Genomic DNA, 27,501 nt, shown 5'->3' with positions numbered 1-27,501 from the left:
GCGCGTACATTGACACAACATCCATTGATCTAAAAATGTCCTCAACACTCTCTTCGGAGTAGGAAAGGAAAGTAGGAAGAATCTGGAGTACCGAAGCCTCCGATTTATTATCTCATTTTCTCTGTCTTTCTCTCACATTCTCTCTCTCTCCCTATCCCTCTCTCTCACTTTCTCATTCTCTCTTTCTTTCACTCTCTCATTCTCTCCCATTCTCACCGTCGCCCTGCCACATTGTTCTCTCTTCATCTCTCTGTACTCTCTCACATATATACGCTTTTTCTTTCTCTCTCTCATGCTCGTACATATTCGCGCACAAGCACATGCAAGCGGACACACACACACACACACACGCGGACGGACACACACACACATACACACACTCTCTCTCTCTCTCCCTCTCTCTCTCTCTCTCTCTCTCTCTCTCTCTCTCTCTCTCTCTCTCCTTCTCTTTCTCTCTCTACATTCTTGTCTTTTGGCACAAAGTCATCCGGCACTAAGTAGCTTAGCGATGACCAGCAGTAGATGCCTTCTTCACCGTGGCCAGAGTATCGGTATGAAGAGAAACATTGATAGGATGTGCGACAAGCTGCTACCGCTTCCGCAGAACGCTCCGCCGCCGTTGCTGCCGCCGGAACTTTGAGCGGCCTCGGCTAAACCTACGAAAATCGTATCCTTGCCGAAATTGCTCCTTTGAGAGAACACCGCGATCGATGAACGTGAGATTTCGTCCATGGAATCAGACACTTTCCCTTCTCTCTCTTTCTTTTTTCTTCTTCATGAAATTGGCGCGCCGAGGTGATCAAATTATATCTCGGAATCATAAAATTGATGACAGCGCCACAGGCTGATTGAAGTATTTGCATGTGGATGTCCGAATATCCGCAAAAGATGGAGAGAGATAATATACGCTACACTTACCACCGATAATGGACACGTGATCCTTTCCGCGCGACCCCCCTCTGTCGGAGCCGATTTTAATCTCTGGAAATAAAGAGCGCGCGAGGGAGATCTCGAGGATCCTGAGCCGTAAAATTAGAGCGAAACTCGTCTACTAGCGCTGACGGCAAATGCAAACTCACCGTACAGTCTGAGAGTTCCGTCCGCTTTTCCTAGACTATTCGTTGAGACGCATTTGTAGCTACCGACGTCCTTCTCCGTGAACCTTTTGATTAGGAGCCACATCAGGACCGTGTATCCCGTACGTTCCTCTCGTACTCTGTACTTCGGTCTGCGCATTACAACAACAAGAAAGAAGACACTTATATGGCGAAGCGAACGAGCCATCGAGCGAACGACTCTTAAACATCTTTTTAGTACTCTTTTTACTCTTTTTTCACAAGTTTGCCGTTACGCCGCAAATGGATTATTTGCATTTAGAAAAATATAACGAGATGAACGCGCACTCACCCCTCCAATAACATTTCGTCCTCCGTACCCTCGTGCTGATTCTTCACCCAATAATTGATCGTGTTCGGGAACGCCTCGACGTAGCACTCCATCTGCACATCCGTGCCCAGAGGAGCACCCAGCAGCTGGTTGGGTGCTTTTACAACGGGTGCGACTACGGAGAACGGCAGAGTCAGTAGTCAGTAGAAAAGTATACGCGATTTCTCGTAGATATTTACATATTTAAGGAAAAGACAAATGTATAAATAGTATTGGTACTAGTACAGTATTATTATTATTATTTATCACGCCAGAATTTACATAGATGTTCTATTAAAATATGCGTCAAGCTATAAATACATATAGAACTGCAAGCATAAACATCAAAGAAGTCCTTAGAAGCCCCAAACCGCGTTTCCTTTAACCTTTCAACTTTAACATCATAGCAAGTATAATTATAAAATTGAACTTTTCAATATTGAATAACTTAATCGACGAATTTGATTTCTGAATAACTCATATACTTGAATTATATATTATTCCAAGTATAGATTCTGTAAGCAGTACACACACGAGAGCCATTTCTGAACATGTTTGAAATATATTTCTTTTTCCCTCTTTCGCGTTTTCCTCACCTCGAGAGGTGACCGACAACTTAGCACTTAGGCGATCGTTACCACGGCCGTTATTTCCTCGCGAAGCTATCGGCATGTTATTTTCCAAAGGGATAATTGGCGGATCGGATCGACCAGTTGGATAATATCGGGTGAGAGAATCGGGCTTACAATTGACAGCGAGCGTCACCCGCTTGCTAACCGCCGGCGGCACGTCGTTGCTGGCGATGCAGAGATACGCCCCCATTTGCCGCCTCTCGACACGGTGGAAATGCAGCAGCGAGCCGTTGTAGTGGTCGTGCTTCTCGAAAGTGCTACCACCTGCGTACACGGGACAACACACTTTACCCCGCTGCATGTCCTGCCGCTGCCCGAAAGAAAATAGAAAAAAAAAAACAGAAAAGGGGAGAGGAAGAAGAAGAGAAGAGAGGGAGAGGGAGAAAAGAGCGATCGATCGATCACGATCCCGTTCTTGGCTTTTCGCTCGTCCCAACAAGGGAAAAACAAGCAAGTTCGACTCCGTTACGTCCGAACTATTCCATTTCCCGATTACAAAGCCAGTGGAGAAAAAGAGAGAGAAGGCGGGGAGAGGAGAGAAAGAAAGATAGTTGTTAGAGAGGCGACGAAACGAAATACGCTGAAAGTTTCGTCAGGTCAGGAACGCACGTAGATCCGGAAGCGGACGGGAGAGACAGAGGATGCTCTGAAGAGAGCGTGCGAGAAAATATACACGCTTGATTCTTGGATTACTTAGGTAGTTGGCCAAGCAAGTGAGTAAGTGAGTGAGTGAATGAGTGAGTGAGTGAGTGAGTGAGTGAGTGAACGAACGCTAACGAGTTTGCCGAGTTCTCCTGAGGAGAGCCGCGCGCGAGCGCGGTTGTCGGTATCTAACAAGCTGAACGCTGATAAGGATCCCGAAGGATCGCAGTGGTAGCTCGACTAGACTTGACTATTCGAGGATAGCCGATCGCGCACAGATATTTATGCCGACTACTAGTTTCGCTAACTTAGGAGACTGGCGATTGCGAATGCGCCAATTTACGCGGGCGCAGCTCGACCTCTCTGCATGTATATATATGTGCGCGTGTGTGTAATGTGTGTACATGTGAATTGATGTGTGTGTGTGTGTGTATGTGTATGAGTGTAATGCACGCGCGCACAGGTCGAGATATCGTCGAGAGAAAATCCTCGCATCCTCTCTCTCCCTCTCTTGGTCGGTGTGAGTTGCGAGTACTTCTCTCTCTCTCTTTCTCTCGTTGTCGTTCTTTTCCTCTCTGCTTCCCTCCCTCTCTTTCTCTCTCTCTCATTTCATCCTTCGAGACCAGTTTACAAAGAGGAACTTGTTTCAACGAGCTTACTCGTTACTTCCTCTCGTCCGCGTCCTTACACTCAATCTATATATCTACCAGGATGCGAATTCGAGGAGTCCATCTCTCTCTCTCTCTCTCTCTCTCTCTCTCTCTCTCTCTCTCTCTCTCTCTCTCTCTCTCTCTCTCTCTCTCTCTCTCTCTCTCTCTCTCTCTCTCTCTCTCTCTCTCTCTCTCTCTCTCTCTCTCTTTCTCCTTCCCTCTCTTGACTTCTCATCGGTTCTCTCTCTCTCTCTCTCTCTCTCTCTCTCTCTCTCCCCCTCCCTCCCTCCCTCTCCCTCTCCCTCCTCCTCGCTCCCACCCTCTGTCTCCCTCTGTGCAACCACTTTCTCTCTATGTGCACCTTCGATCTACGGAAACGCGAGTGTCGTCGCCATCGTCGTCCTCAAGATATCGTTACGGAACAACGACGTCAACGACGAGCCGGAGGAGAAGAAAAACATCGATGAACAACCATAACTCTCCGTAACGAAACTTCACGTCGATTCTTCGTTAATGGAAGCTCTCGAAAATCCTCGCGCTTTTAAATCGAGCTGAGAAAGTCTGCGAAGAACGAGCGCTTTCGTGTGATTACACGTGAGTTACCGAATCGATTTCTAAGGGAGCTACGGAGCGCGCGGGTCGCAAGGCGGAAAAGCGCGATTTTGAGTCGTGATTTCGAGCTTCTAACATGACGCGATCGATTCTCTCCGCGAAGCGACACAATAACGCTAAGTGCGATCGGTCGGGAAAGGATCTCTCTCGTCCCGGTCGCCGATAATAGATAGCGGTTTGACACGTCGCGGTGACTATCTCGCCCCGCGACTGCGAGGAGCTAACCGAGATATATCGGTGGCGCTTAATTATCCTATCGGTATCGAGCCATTAACACGAGTTAACACGTAGCGCGCGTAATGCCGCCGCCACCGCCGCCGCCGCCGCCGCGCGATATGACATTCATTTCCCGCGCCGTCCGCTATTGCCGCGCTATTGTTTCCGCGCGTTTCATTCGTTATTTTATCATTATTATTGTTGTCATTATCATTATTCCATCATCCGCTGAATTGTCTTATTTATTATTAATTACCATCGCGTTATTATTATTTACGGCGCTGCGTTCGTCCGCGTCCGGGGCGCGTTATTATCGCTTTATGTCGCGATCGTTCGAACGAGCCCCGATCGAGTCCCACGTACCTGCCGTGGAGGTTCTGATGACGATCGGCTCGCCGTCCTCCCTGCGCCAGGACACTCTCGGCGGTGGACGTCCCGTCGCCCGACAGCTCAGGGTCGCGTTGTCGCCTTCCGCCACTGCGAGATCCGCGCTGGTATCCCCGCCGTAGACGATGTCGGGCGGCACTGCGGGGACAAACGATAAATACGTAACGGCCATCCGCCTGTCGAACGGACGACCTCTCGTCCTCGTCCTCGTCCTCTCCTCTCCTCTCCTCCTCCTCCTCCTCCTCCTCCTCCTCCGCCTCTTCATCATCTTCTCGCTCCGGGTCGTCGTCTCCGAGTAACTGGGTAACGTCTCTCTTCTCCCGTGCGGGTACTTTATGAAAGTCATTACGCAAAACCGCCACTTTGTCGGCCGTCTCCGAAAGAACGAGTATCCTCGAGAAGCGTTTACGGCGTAGCGTAGGTAGAAGGCGAGGAGCGAGAATAGGTACACTTAAGTGGAATGTTCGAGAGGAGAAACGCAATAGGTGGTGAAGAAGGGGGAGGGGGTAGGTGCAGCAGGAAGAGAAGGAGAGACGACGGAGGTGGGAGGAGAGTCATTTTACGGAGGGAATCTTTTGTACGTAGCTGCACGCATTTTCCGGTTGTTCGTTCGGGCAAAGTCAAAAGCCCGGCGCGTGCGGCATAACCGTTTCTCCGGTTATCTCTCCCGCGCGTATCTCGCGCGCGCGAGAGATTTGCATGATCCGCGGGATAGATAAATATTTAAAGGTACCTTGCGTTATGCATCACTTTACGACGGTGGCTGACCTGGTCGTTTAAGCGCGTCGCAATTACAATCGATTCCTCTCGCGAGCGGGCGGGCGGCCGGGCGAGCGAAGAGGAGAATGAGAATAGGTGCGGGTCGCGCGAGATGAAAGCTAAAAGGCGACACTGATAAGCTCGCGCTGATACCGATCACCGGCGTAATCGCGATGAGATGAATGTACACATCGCGCGCGTCACAGGACAATGGCGCAGGAGAGGAGGAGGGGAAGCAGCAGGAGGAGATAAGGGGACACAAGGTGCGACATACTCACCGTGTATGTCGAGGCAGCCGAGCTCGGATATCATCGGGTCGGTGTTGATCTGGCACATGTAACAATCTCTGTCGGACTCCTTCAGCTGGCGAATGTGCAACCGCCACGTGCCGTTGACGATTTCCTCCGCGGTTTGGCTGCTACCGGTGACCCCGAAGACGCCTGCGGATGCGCCGCCGGAGCCGGAACTTCCGCCGCTCTCGTACGACACCGAGATACGCGCATTGTGCGTCACGGTCCTCGTGTGCACCGAGAGGATCGTCTGATCCGACGCGCGTAGCCAGCCGACCTGGAAAATCGCGACGCCACGCGAGGAATGCAGAGAAGCTGCCGGCGTCGGCGGCAGCCTCTCGCGGCCCCTTCTCGCGAGATACGCGCACTTGGAGCACTCTTCGAGGGTGCGAGCGCACGCGGAATTCCGACTTCGATTCGTCGCCGAGAGAGAGAGAGAGAGAGAGAGAGAGAGAGATTGTCTCGTTTTTCACCCGATTTCAATACAACCGCGCGCCCGCTCGGTATCTAATTTTTCTATTGTTTCCGGATACGCGAATAGAAGGAATCGTATAAACGCGGCATGCCTGCGGGATATTCCGCGGTGAATAACGCGAACTTTACTCGTTAATGCGTTGCCAGCGACGAGTAATATTTTGATGCAATATAACGCATCATTTCGACGCGTATAAAACATGCTTTTGTAATGTTAATCTTTACTACAATATTTCATGGTCATTAATACATGCATCTCGCATGTGTTACTAGATGCGCGCTGCTCGTCTAGCGGCGGTAAAATAAATATTATTATTATCGTCGTTATTATTAACGTATACGCTTTTAATTATAAAAGTGTTAAATATAAAGGATAAAACAGTGAGTAAAGCGCCGTGTTAACAACCAAAGTGTAAATGTGTTTTCCCGGGACACATCTCAACTCTCCGCGCGCGCATATTTTGCAGTTTTATTTTAGGGAGAGAGATTGCACGCGCATGACAACCGTCGTCGGATGCCGCTGCCGTATCTCTGAGACACTTGTCTCCCCCTCCCCCCCCCCGCCCGTCCTCTCTTTTTATTCAACCCTACGACTTACTTTTCCTCTCTTGTCCGGATTAAGGATCTCCCGTGTGTCGGCGGGAAATGATTTTTTCCCCATCTCCTTCGCGGCAAAGGCACAAGCTCCGAGCTTGCGAGCGGAGGCCCACGACTCGTCTCGCCTCGCCTCGCCTCGACCCGACCGCGATTTGTTTCACCTCCGTCGACGATGGAGACGCGCGACGCCGTATGAAGATTAAGCGCGCACGTTGGCAGAGCGAAAGCGTGAGAGAGATAGAGAGAGGCATTTTCACGGCGAATTTCTCACTCGCGGCGATTCAATATTGCCGCGTGGCACGTATCCAGCGAGCGGCTACGTGACCTTTAACGCCCGCGATTTCGGAATGTTCGGCATTTGTTGTTACGTCGCGTTTTGTCATCTCGTCGCGCTTCCTCTTCTCTTGTTCCTCGCCGTCGCGACGGCGAATATTCCCCGAACGGTCGCGGGCCGGTCACCGAACGTGCGACTTTCGGTCGCACCACCACCAGCCAGCCCAGAAAATCCCCTTCGTCGCGGCGCTAGATGGGGGGAGGGGGGAATTTGCGCGATTCGCCGCGGAAGGAATTGCGAAAGAGTCAAACGGCCGTAAAAACGACTCCTCCGGTATTCCGAGGACGACCACTCGGCGCAGTTGAGATCCCATTAAGGAATAAAATGCCATCAACACGGCGAATGCGTGTGAATTTAATCGGCATGGCCCATTCATGTTTACGCTCGGCCGTTTACGCTCGACATCATTACCTTGTACTTGCCGATGTTGCGAACGCTGCACGAGAAGACGACCTCGCGACCAATCGCGGCGGTTTGATTCCCAACTGGAGCTACGAAGATCGGGCCTGTGGCAGTGTTCGTTGAGTCTGCAACATATATTTCGACCGAGTGAGAGAAATCTCAGCTGCGGGCTGGCGCGGTGTAAAATTCAAGTTAGAGAGACCAGTCAGAGGAAGAGAGAAAGAGACAAAGGGCCAGGGCAAGAGAGACTCTTGAGAGAGCCCTAAAAGAATGTGCACGCGATAATTTCGATAACTATCGTCTATCACAACGACGATCGGACATTTTTCGCTCTAAACACTTGGGAGTGCTCTTTGGTTGGGGCGATTGACGCTCGAAACGACTGAAACGAGATCTGACAATGACACGGAGAAGAAACCGAAACAGAGAGGAAACCGATATATAGCGCAGTTCGCAAAAAGCCGACGGAATGAATTTTAAAGTCCCGCTATCCGGACACGTCAACCTCGCGACGCGGGGCATTGCGGCGAGGTAGGGGATGGGGGTAATTTTTTAGCGCGCCCACGTGCATTATATCTGCGCAAGATATTTCCATTTTTAGACGCACACACATACATCCTCCTCCTCACGCGCATAAATTCCCGCGAAATACAAACCGATAGCTTACCGCGCCAGTCGGCTGATAAAAAAATAATAATTCGATGCCATTATCGCCCGCTATTTTTAGTCCGTCCGTTCGTCCGCGCGACGACGACGACGAGAGATTAATGGAAAAATATCGGAAGGCGGAAATTCCATCGTTATCCCATTCATTAGGGTGACAGTGAAATTTCCTTTGAAAATATCTCGACGAGCGACGCGCGCGCGCGCGTTCGCCTCTTCATGGCGGAGGAGGGTAATAAGTGCATGTCGCGAAGTTTCTTAAGCACTGTCAAGGGTAGCTAATTATCGCTGCTTATTCACGCCTGTTGGTGGATTACGACGTCCCTAAACAGATAATGTCAAGTGGCTCGGAGTTGCGGCGAACTTGGTGGCGAAGCTCCCGGCGAACTTTGACCGGGGGAACCCGCTCCGCGCGTGAAATTCTTGTTCGAGATACGGCGTCTCGCGCGTTTGTCCTCCCCTTCGCCCGCTCATCCGCTCCACCACCCGCCGGCGTACCGATCTTTTTATTTGACGCCACACCGAGAGAGAACGTGACGCGGCACGAATACTCGATAAATAAGCATCTCTCCCGTCGACCTTTCTGCGTAGTGGGTGGATAGCTGTCTCTTAACAAAAGTATTACGACCGTACTCTGTCATCCTGGCTGACACGCTTTGTCATAACGCGCGCTCACGAATGCGCGCGCGCGCGCGGCAGGAGAGATGCAACTCACGGAAATATAATCTCGGATTAAGGGAGGAGGCGAACGCCGCTGCTCAAACATTGTAACGATCGTCTTTATTCCGCGCTTTTCCCGCGCCTTATTTCCCCGTCTCTCTCCCGTCGCAATCGTCGTTTCTCCCTTTCAGCCTTCCTTCCTTCCTTCCTTCCTTCCTTCCTCTCTTCATCCTTCTCTTTGTCCTCCTCTTCCTCCTCCTCCTCCTCCATTGCTTCGACTTGCCGTTGCTACATGACAATTCCACGCGACCGACTGCAACGTCTCGGCCCGACGTAGGCAATATCCAAATTGCCTCCGCGGATTTAACGTTCCCGAGATGGCACCGCGGGACAAATCGCCGGGGAAATGAAACGAGCTGCCAGATTAGACAGTAGCTGCAACGTCCCTCGCCGCCGTAAAAAGAGAAAAAAGGAGGCCGGGCAATAGCATCGCCGCGCCGCGCCGCACCGCGTCTAGCCGGTGTGGAAACTCGCACCCTTCTTCGCGGAGTCTCAGCAAACGACTCAGATTCTCCTCGGCGGGGATGGGATAAATGAAAGAGAGAGAGAGAGAGAGTGGGGGAAAGAGTACGTTAACACGACGAAGAAACTCAAATTTTCTTATCGCTGGCGTTATCTCGAAATATCCAGAGCGTCGCGACGTCTCGCGACTCGACGCACCGTCGTCGCTCGATCACTGTTATCGCCCGGGGACGATTAGCCAGTAACGAAGCAACCGTCGTCCGTGTCACGCTCCACTTTCGTTTCTCGGAGTATCACCTCCTTCCTCCTGGCACGACGACTCGGAGAATCGAGGCTACGGCCCACCCTATCCGTATTCAAGGCAATCAACGGCCAGACGTCCTTTGCATTTTTATTACACGTAGCTTACTCGCGGAACCGAGACTTCCCTTCGTAACTTCGCGACTCTGTAATACGATCGAAGGAGTCGGCAAGCCGTTTCCCTCCCCTGCCTCGATTCTAGTAGTCGTGATGATTCGTTGATCGCGATTTTCGGCGCACGTGGCCTGTTTCGCCGTGGCTTGTCTCGCCCCGAGATTCCACGGGTACGGGGATATGTCGCTTCCTCGTCGCGCATCTGTTTGACTGATAACGAGACTACAATTCCGAGGTTATCTGTCGTCCGCGCGAGAAAGCACAGCTAGGCGAATAATAACGCGTCGCTGTCGCGCTTTTTCGCCCCGGCGCGGCGTCGCGCTCGCCGATAACCGAGAGAAAATAATCAATCATCTTCGACATTCTGTAATTTCCTCTCTCGTTCTCGTCCCATCTCCTCTCTCTCTCTCTCTCTCTCTCTCTCCCTTTCCTTCGTTCTTACATCACTTCTTATCTCGAGTATTTCAAAGTAAAGTTAACGCGTATGGAATCAATACGGTCGCCGCGCGCGGCGCAATCATTTTCTCGCCTCAAAGGAGGGCTGACGGTGAGAGCGTCGGAATCAAATTCCGCGGGCGCGCGAGCGTGTATCTCGATAAATACATATTGATACGAGGGGATTACGGCGGGAGGACACGTCGATGTACGTGCGAGCGATGTACGTGCGATTTTTTATACCTCCTCTTTTCTAACGCCTGGCCGGCGAAGGCCACTTTCCATGACGCGGCGCAGCCCAGGACGAAGAAGAGGTAGAGGAAATCCCCTTTCGGGAATTTCTTGTTTCCCGCCCACGATCGATCGATTCGTCGCTTCGCTTCGCGAGGCCGAGCCGGGGTATTCCCATTGAAAGATCGCGGGGGTATAAATCCAGAATGGTGGAGCCCTCGAGGAACAAACAGGACAAAAGCATAAACGCCATCTCTCGAGGCAATCGCGTCGCGTCGCGGAAAATCGCCGTGGCGTGATTCCTCCGGGCTTTTCGGCAAAGAGTTTTTCTCCAAATACATGTATATACGTGTGTGTGTGTGTGTGTGTGTGAGAGAGAGAGAGAGAGAGAGAGAGAGATTATGGACGCTGCTCACGGTGTCGGTTTGTCAAAATCGAATTATCACGATGGAGACGATCACGCGGAATTCGCGATCGTGAGTGGAGCGCGAAATGAAGGCGCGCGAGTGTGCCTCTGGACGATTTCGCCGAGTGTGTCTCTCTAACTGAGCGCACGAAGGATCGCGCGTGGTGCTGGAAGAAACTCCGGCGGGAATCGAAAAGTGCGAGAGCGCGCGATAAGTTTTCAAACATCCGCTATAAATCGCTGCGGCGGAGATATACGATTCCGAGTGCGCGCAATGTGCGCGGCGGAAGTTATTATTAAACGTCGCGCAGTGATTTCCGAGCTAATGAAGGACGCGAGAACTATAAATCTCACCCTCTCGCTCGTGTCCCGATATATATGCATGCGCATGTTCAAGTACGCGTATAAACTTCTCGCGAAACTCCAGACATCTCAAGAATATTCCAATCTCCGTGCACACCGCGGAGAGGCGAGCAAGGCTCTAGATATGAAATTCTCCTGAGCGAGACCGGCACGCGAGCGGGATCTTTCTCTAGCTGTGCATATATGTACATGTGTAATATATGTATGCGTGTACATATGTGTACATATATGAATATATGCATATATATATATATATATATACACATGTATATACATAACAAATTTTTACTTTCACCCGCGTACACACGCTACGTGCCCGTACGCGAACAAAATACAAATCCTAGCGAATGCACGCAGAGTCTTTTATTAAGAAACGTGTAAATGTGCGGAAAATCTCGCTGGTGAGGCGAAAAGCAGAGAAGCGAATTTTACGAAGGGTAAATCACTCGGCTCGCTTTGCAACGCGTTAATGTGAAATGTATTCCGAGAATCGATAAATGTGAAAACCGAGCGTTACGGCAAAATCGAAGAAACGGATGAAAGCGTTTAATTAACACAAATCGGAAAGGTATTTCACACGACGATAGAAGCGACTTTTTAAAGAGGCGAGCGTTACAAAAATCACGAGCGTTTAGTCAAGTATTCATCTCTCTCGGACCGTATTAATTAAACATCCCTCCTCCTTAAACATGCCCCCGTCTAAGTCCGTCTAGCGAGCAGGAGAAAGAGGAGGAGGAGGAGGAGGAGCGGCAGAAGCAAGAGGAGCGTTCGGCGAATTATCGATACAATCAGTTTAGCGACGCGAAACCGCACGGATGGATGAAGCGCGGCGGGCAGCGTGTCCTTGAACGGTGATGCCTGAATTGATAGTCGCACTTCTAGTTTCCCGAACGACGATATACACCGATTCGCAGACAGGTATAAACGGATTGCAACGGACGCGCCGCGCCGCGCCGCGGCGAACACAGTTCGACTTGGAACTTGGATGGGACTTCCGATTATTATGCCAATTGCCGAGTAATTCGCCGCTCTTCGCCGACTACTCTCAGCCGCAGAGATTAGATTCGTCTCTCGAAAGATGTAATCTCCGGCCGCGCCCCGCCGACGGCCGGGGCAAATAACAAAAGGGACGGTCGCGAGAATCGCGGAAAGCCTGATAGTCGGCCTTTCCCCTTCTCCGCTCTCCCTCTCTCCACCACGCCGCCCACTATCATCCTCTCTATCATCCTATCGATATCGATTCGCAAAAAAGTCAAACGGGTCGTTCGCGGTCCGCGGCGGAATTCCAGCCCGCGACTCCGGGCCGGGCAACAGAATGGTGCCGCCGCGATTTCGCCCTCCTCTCCCCCTCACGCCGTTTCCCTCTCATTTACAATTCCAATCTCTCAAACGGGCGAAACGAGCGCGACGCGCTTTCTCTCGACGATGGGACGGAGGGATTGAACCGTCGGGAAAATCCCAATCTAATCGCATACTTGTCGGTAACGATGCGGCCACCCCCGACTTCTCCCACGGTTACTGAACGTTAACAATGCTCTCGCGTCTGGAAAGCGAGTGGTGGCTCGCGATTCCGTGTACGTGGGCGTCATATGTACATGCGTCGAGAGAGAGAGAGAGAGAGAGAGAGAGAGAGAGGGGGGGGGAGAGCAAGGGAGCAAGGGGCCTGGGCTGCGTTCGCAACAGGTTCTCCTCAGCGCGTTCCAAGTTTCTCTCGGTTTTCGCGGGACGCAATGCGCCCCACGTCACGGAGAAGCGAAGTCTCACGAGGGTCGAGCGAGCAGATTCAACCCGCGCTCGATGATCGATCGAGCGTCGATTGAAAACACAGACTGCGGAGGGATGACCAAACGCGGAAGTTGATCCTCGATTCGCGGCTGCACGGAGCGCACGCACAAGCGGACGCGGAAACGTAAAATGTACGGTGAGAAATTAACGACCGAAATTAACTCTGAACGGAGTACAACTTGTCACGGCTAGGAACGGATACGTTCTTTGTCGACGCGCCGCGTTCTGCGCCGGCAAACTGAAAAGCAAACGGGCAATCGTCTTAATAAATCCGCCAACAATGTCGGAACACCCGGAAAGAACTCGCGATATCGCAGAGGCGACGACTCGGAAACAACAGAGCACGACGAAACACTGGAAAGTGGAACTTTCAGTCGACTGGTCTCTCTCTTTCTCTCTCGCTCTCTCGCTCTCTCTCTCTCTCTCTCTCTCGCTCTCGCTCTCTCTGTTTCTCTGTATCCGGCAAAAGTTTCGAGGTCGTTCTCTCCCTCGGGCGAGGAGGGAAAAAGAGAGGACGGAAGAGGGTTGGGAAGGATGAGAAAAGACGTTTGTAAACAAAAAGAGCGCGTCTCGCGGCAATTACAGGCTGCTTAAGCTCTCGATTGAATTACAGAGCGAACGAATAAGGTATTCGCGCGCGAACAACGCGCTGGGGCAGGGAGACGGGGAGGCGGCGCGACGGCGTGAAACAGTAAATTTTCTCCGGCGAGAGATTAGAAATCCGCGCACACAATCCGCGACCTCCCTCCGCCTTTCCTTGTCCCCGACATCCCCTCCCCCCGCCCCCTTCGCGACACCGCCATCAGCGGTTCTCTTCCTCTCTCACTCGCTCCCTAACGTGAGGAACGTTTCATAGATTTTCCATTAGCCGCAATTATTAGCAATTAATTTTCGATTAACCGCGGCTTCGATTATGCGACGTATTAACCTTCGCGTACCAACGTTCTCGCCACCGTCAGATTTGATCGAACGGGAACGAATCAACAAGCTCGGTGCGTCAAACCGATTACGTATTATATATCATTAACGGACTCGTAGCGCTTAATGTAATAACGTGAGCGGCGGAGTTAAACGTTTCGCGCGATTAATTCGATTCGTTTTTTTCTCGCCTTTGCATTTCTCCTGTTTTCCTCACTCCCACTCTTTCTCTCCTTTCTCCTCCTTTTTTCTGTTATTTTATTTTCGCGAGTACCCTTTTGACCCGCGGATGCCGGCGGCGAGCTCAGACGCCGCCGACGAGTACAGCTTGTCTGTCCTATCTCCTCGTTCTCACGAAGCCGCGGCGCCCGCGAACGTCGATGCAATCTGCGCCCGGTAACGACGTCGACGTACATCGAGATCCGTGTGCTTAATTAACCCCCGAGCCTCCCTGCCAGGAGCTCGCGGAAGCGCAAGGAATCAAAGGATAGAACGCGCGGCTTGTACCGCGGAACTTGTTTATTGAATTGCTACGTCGTACTGCGGTTAAATACGAGGGGATGTTTAAACTCGTGGAAGTGAATTAAGAGTATCGAGTAACCCTCCCTCCCTCCCTCCCTCCCTCCCTGCTCCCCTGCCGTCCTCCCACCTGCCTCACAACCATCCCGCCCCCACCAGCCGCGCCGCGCCAACGCCGTGAAAGTTTCTGAGTTTCAAGAAATTAGCAAAGTTCGAGGCGGCGGCGGCGGCGGCGGCGGCGGCGGCACCGACGGCAGATATGCGCACGAAACAGAACGTTACGGGGTCGTCGTGAGAGGCAGGGTGGCGAGCGGAAGGAAAGGGACGCGATTCGATGCCGCCTCCGAATATAAGTCTGCCTTCGGCCCAAATAAAATTTCCTGCTTACTACAAGCCGGTTACACTACAAGCCGCGCCCAAAACTGCCCAACTCCGGCGAAACGCAATATTTTCGCCGGGCGACATCGAACGCAAATGTACTCGCCCGGCGGCGACTTATATTCTCGCGAAAAAAAGTAGCGCGTCGGGCGCAGCAAGTTCCATTCCACTGCAATCGAAAGAGAACGAGAGGGAGAGAGGGAGAGAGAGAGAGAGAGAGAGAGAGAGAGAGAGAGAGAGAGAGAGAGGGAGGGAGAGCGAGAGAAAGGCAGACAGAGAATCGGAGAAAAAGAGCGGACTTGAAATTTGATTCCGCGCACACGTTTCACCCGTGTACATATTATTTCGCGCACGTGTCACTCATGCGGAAACTCGCGACAAACGCTGTCATTCAACGGATTCGGACGGATCGCGACCGCCGCAATTCCATCGAGCGCGATTCAGATTCGAGAGTCTGGAAAAAGCTGGAATCTCCCTCTAACCCTCTCCCTTCCTCTCTTTCTCTTTCTCTTTCTCTCCTGCTCCTCTCTCTCTCTCTCTCTCTCTCTCTCTCTCTCTCTCTCTCTCTCTCATCCCTTCTCTTTCTCTTTTCTCGTGTGCTAAACGCGCGCACAGTTTCACCCGACACACTCGTATGATATTTTACACTCGGGATTCGCACGATTCCCTTTCAATCAGAGAGCTACGTGGATGAATGGAATTCTCCGCCGAGGGCACGAGCAAGTGCCGGAGAAGAAACGCTCCGCGATTATTCCGGTTATCGCGGTTATCCGCAATTTCGATACGGCGACACCGAAAATACCGTTATAAGTTATCGCTCGGGGTTATGCACACGCTCTTTATACGGACACACACGTGCGCTCCGTTACATATCTTTAGTGCGCGGAATAAAACACGGGACGACGAGGAGATCGCGCAACAGCAGCCAGCGTCGTTCGCGTTTTGCAGTATCGCGTATCGCGTATCGATTCCGCGACCAATTGGGCCGGCTACACTTTGATAAGGATCTCACATACACGCCGTCGCGAGCCGTATCCGCTGAAACGCCGTCGAGAGACAATAAGCGGAGAAAAAGGTAGAAAAAGGGAAATGCGCGAGCGCGACAATTGAGGAATTGAGAGTCTCGACTGCTCGAAAGCGCGCTTCAGCTCGACGATGCACACTTGAGTCGCGTGGCGTATCTATTTACATTTGAGCCAGTGGATATGTCGAAAAGTGTCAGCCTCTTCAATCCTCGACAAAGAAAAAGAGAAAAGAGAGAGGAAGCGCGTGAAGCATCCTCCAACGGCGACCCTTGTTGCGGGATAATCTTTCCGCGTCTTCCACCCCGACGAATCCGATTTAAATGTATAACGATCATTCGAGGGAATTTTTCGCGGATCGCTACCTGCCGTCCCCCTCCTCCCGCTGATGCCTGTCAGGCAGGGCCACGAGATTCGACGGATATCGAGGAAACGCATCGTCTCAATCAATTTTGCATAATAATGAGAAAGAAGAGCTTAACGCGCGCACGCGTGAGAGCGAGAGATAGAAAGTCGGCGGAATGAGCAGCGACGCTTCCAGTAGCCGACGATATTGAAGCGTGAGGCACGGCGAGAGTCGACAAATTTATTCGCGCGCGATTTCGACACCGTCAAATTAATATCTCATCGGGTGCGCTCGGCGTCGTCGTGGCGGATTTTAAATCAAAATCGCGCCCGTGCCTTCCGCCCGGTCGCAGCGTGCATAAAAAGTGCTTTCTCACGATGCACTCGAGCATAGTGCTCGAGTGGCGGTCTATTTATATATTTCAAGCTGATTTACACGTACGAGTGGAGAAAGAAGAAAAAGTAGAGGAAGGGAGAGAGAGAGAGAGAGAGAGAGAGAGAGAGAAGAAGAGCGGATAAAATCAGTGACGAATGTCGCGGCACGGCACGGCACGGCATGTCGCAGCGCCTCGCCGGATCAGTTTTGTTATCAATCGCACCGGCGACGGTTTAATGAGACCCCGCGATTCATCGTGCTCCAATTTTTACGGTATTCGCGATCGATTGATAAAGCCGTTTAAAACGCTGCTTTTTAATCCATTTTTAATACGTGCCGGTAGTTTAATGCGCGCGCATCCTCAGTTGACTGTGCAAATATCGCGGTCTCGCCGTCGTAAATTTTAACGCTATTCTGCCGTAAAAAAAAAAAAAAAAAACCACACGCACAAGCGTATACACTCGCATCGCTGTCCCGCGCAAAACGGATAAACTTGCGGGACGCAACGCAATTCCCAGTCGTCCCAGTCGTCCGTTTTACGCCGCGTCGCGTCTAAATTAATTTGCCGAAATTATGAATAAAACAAAAAACACACCGGGCGAGGCACAGAGAGAGAGAGAGAGAGAGAGAGAGAGAGAGAGAGAGAGAGAGAGAGAGAGAGAGAGAGAGAGAGAGAGAGAGAGAGAGAATGAGAGAATGAGGGAGAGAGGGGGGTGGAGAAGAGAAAGAGAGAGCGCACAGAGAGAAAGAGAGGGGAAAACGAGAAAAAATATCATTCGGCGGGGGATTATCGAGACGCAGGACGTGACGGGAGGTTCAAAGGCGAGAAAACGCCGAATGGCCTGCCTGCGGACTCGATTTAGCGTATGCGTACGTGCTGGCGTACCGCATCGAACGGCAACGGAGTCGGCAGTGCCAACGGCGGTGGCGGCGGTAGCCAGAGCGGCGGTATAGGCGCGTTTATGTGGGCGAATATAAAAATTCCCGACGACCGCCGCGAGAATAAAAAGCAAAAGCGTGTAGCGCGAAAATGCGTGCCGTAAAACGCGTATTAACGAGCGGAGAAGTAGATTTGCGTGCGACGGCGACGGCAAAGGCGAAGACGGAGGCGTATCTCGTGGAAAAATAATCACCCACGAAGATCACGATGACGTCGTGACGACGTCTCTCGACGCCGACGGAAGCGACTTAACGCGCGTTACCGGTGTAGGCGTGCGATAAAAATCGATACGGTATTCTCACGTTCGCGAGAGGTGAGGGGAGGGAGGGGGGAAGCGACGAGTGCCGGAACGGACCTGTCATAATGGGAATGCGATTTGCGACGAGACCGGTAACGCGATTTCGTAATATTCGACATTTTCGTGGGAACGTTCCCAGCTACTTCACAGTCGGGGAAAATAGCGGTCGGTCGACTCTCCAACGCAAAACGCTCTCCCGCTCTGGCTCTCTCTCTCTCTCTCTCTCTCTCTCTCTCGCTTTGGCTCTCTCTCTCTCTCTCTCTCTCTCTCCCTCCCCCCTTTCTGTTTGTCTCTCTTTCTCGCTTTCTAGCTAGTCTTTTTACGCTGACTGCACTTAATTACGTTAAAAATAAGTTCGGCCCGGGTAATTAATTTTAGATTCTCGTAAAAGTTTAATCACAAAGTTTCGGGGCCGGTCGAGGCGAACGCGCGGGCGTGCACGCGCGCGAGAGGGAGGGAGAGGGGGAGAGAGAGAGAGAGAGCGGGGGAGGGAGGGAAAGAGAGAGGAGTATTCGGAAAGTATCTTTTTAAGGGGCTGTAAAGGCCGGGAAGCGACGAGTGAGTTTAAAGATATGGAGGAGTGGATGCCAGCACCTTAATCTTTTCCCTGGGAAAGTTTCTCTCGTCGCAAATCTTCTCGCCGCACGAGAGCGAGCGAGCGGGCGAGCAAGCGTGCGCGCAAACGAGAGAGGAGAGGAATACGAGACGAGCACGGGAGCGCCGGTGTGTCCTTCCCCGGGGAATACAAGAACGAGCGTGTAAATCAGGGGACATTCGACTTTTTAAACAGTAGATTACGTTCCGCTCGAGAACGTGGAATTGTCATATTTCATGAGTAGCGTACGACGCGCAAATATTTGTCAAATCGATAGCTCTCGTGTGTCTCGCCGATTTTTACTTTTTATCCCCGCGATGCGCCAAGGGTCCAGACCACGCGCGTGCGGAAGGGAGAAAAGAAGATACACGAAGGGCGCGGGAAATTGAAGGATTGCGCGCCGATCGAACTCGCAATTTCAACATCGGTTCATCGATAGGACGCTCCGACGATGTATCAAGGGATGCCGTATAGAGATCCGGCGCACACGAAATATACACACACACACACACACACACACACACACACACACACACACACACACACACACACACATATATATACACATATATACATATATATATATATATATATGTAGATCGGTGGGAGGAAATAATTTCTTATACGTCCAGGACACGTGGGTTAAGCGACAGCGAAAAATTTACGTCTCGCATATCGTGCTCCGCGCTCCTGGTCAATCAGAATTGTTTCTCTCTTTTCCTCTCCTCTCTCTTCGTTCCCCTCACACATGCTTATAGATAACGTACTGCATCGTCGCGACGTTACGATGGAAGCCGGTACGTAAGTCAGTACGTCTAGCACTATTTTCCTATTTTCAAAATGACTTCTCATTTTCCTGGGATACACATAGCTTGAAGAAGAATGTTGCAACCTGAAGTCGGTCGAAATGTACACGTCGATCTCGTCGCTCGGCACGCATTCATTCGCGCAGAATAATTGGACGATGCAACAAAATCGACGCTTGATAGGTCTACGTTGTCAACCATTGACCAAGAACTCGTGCAATCGTGGGCAATTATTGTCAAATAATTGGAGCCCACTCACGCATGTAATAATTAAATTATAATTTACTTTTATCCTATAACAATCGGAAAATTATATCATCTACAATCTCTTTTTGCCACGCGATTGGCTTCATTTCTCTCTCCAACTGGCTAGGATTTAATTTAATTTAAAATCATATTTTTAAGAATAATTCCACTTTCATTCAAATTTCATTTCGGGGACAAGTCAGTCGATGTTGATTGAAAAATCTAAATCAGAAATATAAATTTAAAACAGTTCAACTTAAGATCTGAATAAAAAATCAGAAGCCGGATTTAGCGGTACACTAATAGCACGAGATTAATCAAGGTCGCACGGAGCAAAATTAGCTCATCAGAAGCGGGAACGGTCTCATCTTTGATGCAATGCAATTTAGCGCGCGTCGCTACGACTTTTCTACACGGAGAAATCGGCGAGCGGCGAAATCGTTTGACAGGGACTCAGGTCGCCGACAATGTTACATGCTGCTCCTTTTAGTCGAGCGCATCGCCGCTTGACTTGGAAGAGGTGTGAAAATCCGTCACGTGAACGCGTACTGTAATGTGTTACGCGCAACGCCGCGCTGCCGTGCCGAAAGGCAGACCGGCGGCGCCGCCGCCGAAACTTTAAACGGCTGTATCTCGACGAAAAATCAATGTACGAACGTGAAACCAACGCCAATCCTCTCGGCATCTCGCGCCGTATCCGCTCGTACCCGCCGCGTAGACTCTCGTCGTCAACACTTGTGTAATTACGACACGTGACTAGCGCGATATATCGCGTGGCAAAGCAGATTACAAATTAGTTGCATAAAGAGTATAATTGGATATCGAAATGGAGAGTATCGCAATTTTTTATCGCGACAAGAATACGAATTTTCGCGCGTACTTCGCCCCCGAGATTCCGTGTAATCCGTCACCCTTGCCAAATGGTGCACGCGTGATTTCAACATCTGCGACTGGTATTGCATTTTTCGATGTACGACCGATTTATATATATATATATATATATATATATGTACATATATATATATATGTGTCACACTCGACGTCGAGTACTACGAGAGAAATTCGCTCTTAGCCAATGTGTACATTCGCGAATGTGCAGTCAAGATTCAGCCGACGTTGGGCAGGAGTTATCGCTCCGCTGTAATCCAATGGATGTTAGATGATAACGTCAACACTGGCAGGCTGATATTCGAAAGGTCGGCACGTAGTAGTAATGACCTGACGACATAGGGTCGATCGTAGAATCCCACGCGGTTTCGAGAGTCGGGCGCGAGCACGACGATTTTGTCAGTTGCCGCGAGTCGGCGAGAGCCTCGCGAGACCGGCGAGTTACCGTTGAATTACCCCCTCGTGCTTACAAAGCAAAATCAATTACGCGGCGTATCAGGCCGGCAGTTAGCGCGATCGCGCAGCGACGCGGTAAAGGAAGGTGGGCTTCACCCTCACTCTCTCCCTCGCTCGTTTACGCTGCGTCAGCAACTCGTCAGATTTTCAAACGCGTTAAACTTTAACTTTAACTTCCGACGCCTGTGCGAGCCGTCGCGGACCAAGAGAGCCGAGGAGGGAGCGGACGCAATTACGTCAGGTGATGGTAACAGTGGCGGCAGCGGCGGCGGCGGCGGCGGCGCGAAAGATCGCGGACGCGCAACGGATATATTATGGAGATTGAAACGAACATCCGGGATACCGCGGGAAGGCGCGAAGGGTTACTCCGAGGATTTCTCAATTACCGAAATGGAGTGTGTGTGTGTGTGTGTGTGTGTGGGCGCGACGAGCGGAGGGTAACGAGGAGCGAAAACAGACTGACGCGGACGGCGCGCAGCGACGGTGACGCTGAAGTGACAAGCAGCCCGACGGGACTTTAAGCTCGAGATGTCACGAGAGTTTAGCGAAACGGTTAGAGGGGGCCACCTAACTAACGAGAAGTCCTTTTGTCCCGGAGGATAAGCTCCCCTCCTTTTCTCCCCTGTGCCATGCCGACCTTACCGTCATACCGTCAACTGGCCCCGAACGATAGGAGGACCGCGAGAATACTCTTCGGGATGAAAATGAGACGAGTGCTGAGAGCAGCTGAGATTGAAAGTCGTGTATCGCGCCGTATGCCTCGACGTACACCTACGATTCCAGTCGCTGGACCAAGTCGACAGCGGTCTCGGCACTCGAGCGCGATGTTTCTGAATACTCACATCGCAGGAATCTCGAATATTCGTCCTCGAGTAATCGATAATCGCGACAAATGAATATCCACAAATGACACCGACTGCTGAACATTCGGCATAACCGCGATATGTAATAACCGCTGCTCAAGTTAAATAGGTCGTGCATGACGCGCGGAAAATGTATTTAACGAAGATAGAAACGAGCGGTGTGACGAGTGCGCTGCAGAAAGAAATAAAAAAAACAGAGAGAGAGAGAGAGAGAGAGAGAGAAAGAGAGAGAAGAGGAAAAGGCGACGCGCGAAGGCGGAGAAACGTTTAACGGTGCTTTCCATTAACTCGTTCGCGTGGCCGAGTCTTACGGGCCGTATCGGGGAATCTCTCAGGAAGGAATTAGACGGGTCCTGGTGTAGACATCGAGGGCTTACCGTAGAGCACGGGAGCATCTGATAGGGGCGACCACCTGTCTCGTATTTCAACTTCTTCGGGCTCCGCCGGCTCCCGGCGGCTCTCGGATTGTCCGTGAGAGCACGTAGGTGCCGCGTTGCCACGGAAAGCCTGCATTTTCAAAGGTTCCCTTGCCCCCGAACAGCAGCTCTTTCTCTCACCGTCGCGTCGTGCCGTTACATTACTGCCACGGCAGCGCGGCGCAGAGCGCGATCGCGCGAGCACACGGTAAGCCGACCTTATTATCGTACTCGGGCACGGATTTTCGGACGAAAAGAAGAGCGGACGATATTTATCTGTGGAGAAATCGGATCGGAGGCGGCGGAATTACTCAACGCATTAAGTAACGGGGACGGGGTAATAGGAGGAGATTAATTTGCACGTGACTCTCGAAGATGAGCCGTAATTCGGGCCGCTCCTTCAAACGTTTGCGCTAAACTCCCAAGACGCGAAATTAATTTTGAGGTTGCTCCTCGTAGGTTGAGCTCTCCGACCTAGGCTTACCCCCAAATACATCCACGATATGTGAGTCGCGCGATATAAAGGCCCGAGAGAGAGAGAGAGAGAGAGAGAGAGAGAGGGAGGAAGAAGAGGAACATGTGCATGTATGAGAGAGAGAGAGAGAGAGAGAGAGAGAGAAAGAGAGCGATTATCAGCAGAGGCTTTCATCCGTACGTCTCGACTCTGGGGATTAACGCGCGCGGCTCGTGATAAAGGCGCGAACGAGAGCAAATATTTTTGCCACGTTTCTCTCTCCGGCAGTACACGCGCGCGTAGCGCACATAGTTGTGTGTTGCACGCGTTCTAATAAAGTTACCTCCTCGATACGAGCCCGTCGAATACGAGTGTTCGCGATATTGCTATCGTCCTGTAACCCAAATCAGTCGGCGGTATCCCGCCGCTGATAGTTGCGCGTCGACGACCAGAGCCACGCAGAAGGAGAGAAAAACGAAACGTTACGCAGGACGAAACATCACGTTCGGTCCTCACATCGAGCCGGAAAAATTGTACCGCGCCGCGCGAAACAGAGACTCGAACCAATTTTTTTCGTCCCCTCGGCTCCCTCTCTCCACCTTCACCCCTTCGTCTCTGTCCCCGCGCCGTTTTTCCTATCCCTCTTCCAAATACATCCTCCTGCTCCACCTCCTCCTGCGCCTCCTCCTCCTCCTCCTCCTCATCCTCCTCATCCTCCTCCTCGCATTGCACCGGCTTCAAAACGAAAATGTATGTACCGATCGGGTGGCCGCTGTTTGTTCGTGATGCGAAACGAGATTTTTGCGGAAACGGAGAGAAAAATTGCAATCGAGATTTGTGGAGCGTTTCGATTGACGGACTTGGTCTATCTTTTTTTCCTCTCTTTTTCTCTCTCTCTCTCTCTCTCTCTCTCTCTCTCTCTCTCTATCTTTTTTTATTTTTTTTTTTTTATTTCGAATCGACTACGCGCGGGATCTATAGCGACGTGTAACGACCTCTTGATCGTTACGCTCGCGGGTATATTTCGCGGGAGAGAGAAAAAGAGAGAGGGAGGGGAGAGAGAGAGGGAGAGCAGCTTCGCCGTGTCAAATTAACTCGCCTCTACAATGAAACTCGTAATAAGATTCGTTCTTTTCGCAGTACAATCGGGATAACGAGGAATAATCGTTTCTTAGGAATAAATGTTCCAGATTAGCGTAGCGTAAAAAAAAAGGGCACCCGTATAGAGACAATTATTCCGATATTCTGTACTGACAGATATTTTTGAATCACGCTTTACTTTGTCAATCTGAACAGAATTACCGATTCCGTTCAGCCTCTCTACTCTATTCGCATCTCGACGATAATTATGCACGACCGCTTTGTGAATTAATAGCCGATATTGTCATCGATATTTTCCACTGCGATATTTTTAATTTCCATATTGTCAATAATTCTGCGAAAGTCGTTATCAGCGCTGCGACTTGCTCGATACCCGTAAAATCTCGGAGATGATGCTGTTTCCTTTAAACTATGTCGATTCATAATATTCCAGTTCTTATGTCTCATTTTCCATAATTTTCTCGAAGATGGAATTGCGCCATTCCTTCGAAAATTTAAATTTAACGTAATTATCTATTCTGTTTTTAATCCAGTCGAAAAGAGGACGCGGAAAATTAAAGACCAATCCTATCCCGGGCGCGTACTATTTGAAAAAATCATCGTATATAAGTTACCCAGTTTCAATTGGCGAATCAAATAAAATGAAATGAAACGGAATAAAATGAAATAAAATAAAATATTTACCCTCCATAAAAACGACAGAAACGTACAGACCAGCGATTAATCTCTAGCTATAATCTAACTATAGTCTATACACAAGTATTCATTAATAAAATATGTATATATACACGTATATATATGTATGGATGTATATATATATACATATGCACGTACATCGTCGTTTTGTGCTTCCCGGTTACGATAGTGATTAATATTAATCTCGGTATCAGTCGACAGAGCGAAGCACACTCCACCTGCGGAGCGCATACTCGACGAGCCAGCGTTGACGAGGCATAAAAAATAAAACATAAAAAAAATAAAAATCAGCGTACGTCGACGCGCGCTGCGCGTGGCTTTTAGGCTCCGCTGATTTACGTGACATTGCCGAGTAACTTTTGGTTACACGAGCGAGAATTTCAGCTGTCGCGTACCTCCGGTATTCTTTTAATGAAAATTGACGTTGGTAATGCCTGCGCTAAGCGGGTCTCTTGCATGTCGCGAAATCAGCCAGAGATAAACTTTCCGAGCGTACGTTCGGGCGAGCATCGCGCCCGCAGTTTTACGAAGAGCGAGAGGGCGAGCGAGAGAGCGAGCGAACGAGAAAGAGAGAGAGAGGGAGAAGGAGAAGGAGAGAGGGACAGGGAAAGACAAAGAAAGAGAGAGGGGGGGGGGGAGAGAGAGAGAGAGAGAGAGAGAGAGAGAGAGAGAGAGAGAGAGAGAGAGAGAGAGACACACAGAGAGAATATGACAGACGGAAAATTATTTCCTCGCCGATAAATCTCCGCGTGGGTGATAAATTCGTCGTGAGCGTGCGAGCACGCGAATCAGGTACACGGTTACACGAAACGCATGTCGCGCGCGCACATGTGTGTGTGTATGTGTGTGTGCATACGCATATACATGTATAAGAATATACATATATCTTCGGTTACACGATGGAGAAATAATACGCCCGTTCAATTTACATGCAAAGCGACAAGAACGCGCCGGAGATAACGGTAATTGTCCTTTATTTTACCGCTTAACGCCGTCGACATTATCGAGCCCGGGCATAATTGGACATTCAAATAAACCGTAATTACCGTAACTTCTGCTACAATAAAATTATAGCTATGCGTGTTTATTATCGCCCGACGCGTAATTATCGCAGGGCGCCGAAGGGGGCCGCTGCTCCTCCTGCTCCTCCTCCTCCACCTCATTTTAACCTCACCTCTGTCCTCGGTCCCCCGCGATTCGTTCACGCAGAAGCTATTCGGGGGCACGAACAACAAAAAAGAATTAACGTAGCGCGTTTTTATTTGCCGAATTCGATTACGATGGTCGGTTCTGTCGAAGCTGCTAATCAGCGCTATAAACGTTCGCTTTTACCGGTGCAATTAGGCGCGATGAGGTGACTTCACCGGTCATGATAATAACGTTGTAACGTTTCGTTCTCCTGTCTCTTCTCCCCCTCCCTCCCTCTCCTTCTCTCTCTCTCTCTTTCTCTTTTTGCTCGCTTTTGTCAGACACGGGCGTTTTCATGGTTAATATTTCGCGTTTTTGCATGAGTGTTACGTTAACACGGACGCGATACAGCTAATTAACGTGCCCGCGACGTTCCACGTAGAGAGCGTGGGCGTTAATTATTCTTGTCCTCGGCCACAATAAATTTATCAACAGCGTTATATTATTTAAATCTCGCCGAAAATATAGGACTTGCTGGACTCACGCATAAAACGCCCCGGCTCTTTTTCCACACGCCAAATGTGCCGGGAATCGCTCGAATTTCGACACGCCGGATTATTTTCAGTCGCGGCGATATTATTCGGCGGAATTATTATAACGAAGCTATTATCGCCTGCGCGACGGTACATCCGAGTGCGAGCGATAACGGCGCGGCTGCAATATAATTCCTTCCATCCACCTACATGATAATTTCTTTTTTTTTTTTTTTTTTTTCAAACACACAATTCTCCGCACATTTTTTACAGTTTGGTGTTGACCTAAAGTTATATATTCCTCTATACTTGCATATAATCTGCATTATTAACGCAGCAGAGGAGTCTCTACGCTCTGACAGGAGCGATAAGACTAAGGCGCGATTCAATAAATAAAGTACGTTTACCCTCCGCGTGTCCCCTATAACAAGCCTAGTTGTCGTCTACAGAATGGAAGTCGACGAGAATGGAAGATGCGCGTCGATATCGCAATTATTCCTCCGCGTCCGGCGTAAGAAGGATGTGATCGATCGACCCGTGCGCCGATCGACCGAGATCGAAGAGCCCGCGACGAATACACGCGATAGAACGCCGGGATGGAATACACGCTGACGGAAATAGATCCGGCAGTTGCTCCAATGCCAGTTCCGCCGTCGTGTTCGAGCGGTTGCAAAATTCATACCCGGCCGTCGCTGTCACCGGCTCGCCTGTGCCCGCGCATGCACACGGGGGGGGGGGTGCCCTCACGGGGGTGTCGAAGTTTTCTTAATAACGGAATCCCGAATTCCGGCTGTTTCCCCCTCGAAGTAGGTCGTGTGGCGCCGCGCGATTTCCTAGGTCGTATCTCCATTTCCGGCGCGAGAGAGAGAGAAAGAGGGAGAGGGAGAGAACGCGCGCGCGAGAAATTCCCTCGCGTATATCTATGCAAGCGGCTTCGTATCGGAGTTTCTCCTCCTTTGGGACATAATTTCAAAATAGGTAGGTAAAGAGAGAGAGGGAGAGAGAGTGAATTACAGTCCTTAACGCCGCGGAGACCTCGCACCGAGTTTTAATAAGAGGATCGATGGCGAAGTACTGTGCGAGTACGACGCGCGGGCTCGACCCGGCAGGTTACTTCGCTTTGACTTGGAGCGCTATACTCTTACTTCGTTTATTTCGCCCCGCGTCCGGATCTCTTTCGCTCGCGGCTCCAAGAGGGATGAAAAGGAGACCCCCACGTGTCTGCACAGCGCTAAAGTGTTCCGTATGCACGTGACTACTCTCGCGTAGCGACGCGCCAACGGCGGCGGCGACGGCGGCGGCGGCGGCGGTGGCGGCGGCGGCGGCGGCGGCGGCGGCGGCGGTGACGGCGGCGGCGGAAGTGGCGGTGACGGTGGCACACGATGAAAAGTTTTCTCGTATATCAAGGCGAGACTGCGGAAAAAAGAATGTGTCGCGTCGCTTCGAGCCGCGTGCATGCGTGCATGCGCGACGAATGAAATCGGTTACGGCGCGCGCACGCGTCTCATCATTCGGATGCGGGACGATTTCTCGCGCCGAACGTAGCACAGTCAGATGGAAAATCCTGGAGATATTCGAATTCCGAGGGATAGGATTGAAGAGAGAAAGAGAGTAAGGGGGAGAG

At 50.8% G+C, this 27,501-nt stretch overlaps 1 protein-coding gene across 3 annotated transcripts in view; it reads right to left on the bottom strand.

Moving 5' to 3' along the window:
- Positions 1–402: 402 nt before the first annotated feature.
- The window catches only part of LOC105185010 (lachesin), a 31,538-nt gene continuing 4,439 nt past the window's right edge, over positions 403–27,501 (bottom strand). The window contains exons 1-9 of one of the 3 annotated variants that reach the window (XM_025302048.1): positions 21,927–22,145; positions 7,430–7,545; positions 5,602–5,890; positions 4,541–4,702; positions 2,172–2,321; positions 1,408–1,561; positions 1,080–1,228; positions 919–981; positions 403–656 (exon numbers count right to left, since the gene is read on the bottom strand). In XM_025302048.1, coding sequence (XP_025157833.1) covers positions 532–656; positions 919–981; positions 1,080–1,228; positions 1,408–1,561; positions 2,172–2,321; positions 4,541–4,702; positions 5,602–5,890; positions 7,430–7,545; positions 21,927–22,062 — 1,344 coding nt within the window. In that variant the 5' untranslated portion in view covers positions 22,063–22,145 and the 3' untranslated portion in view covers positions 403–531. Of the gene's footprint in view, positions 657–918; positions 982–1,079; positions 1,229–1,407; positions 1,562–2,171; positions 2,322–4,540; positions 4,703–5,601; positions 5,891–7,429; positions 7,546–21,926; positions 22,146–27,501 lie in introns of those variants that run through there. The other 2 variants (XM_025302047.1, XM_025302049.1) reach the window with 2 other exon arrangements.

Source organism: Harpegnathos saltator, unplaced genomic scaffold (assembly GCF_003227715.2).
Source record: "Harpegnathos saltator strain DR-91 unplaced genomic scaffold, Hsal_v8.6 scaffold467, whole genome shotgun sequence".
NCBI lineage: Eukaryota > Metazoa > Arthropoda > Insecta > Hymenoptera > Formicidae > Harpegnathos > Harpegnathos saltator.
This window is presented reverse-complemented; position numbering and strand designations above follow the sequence as displayed.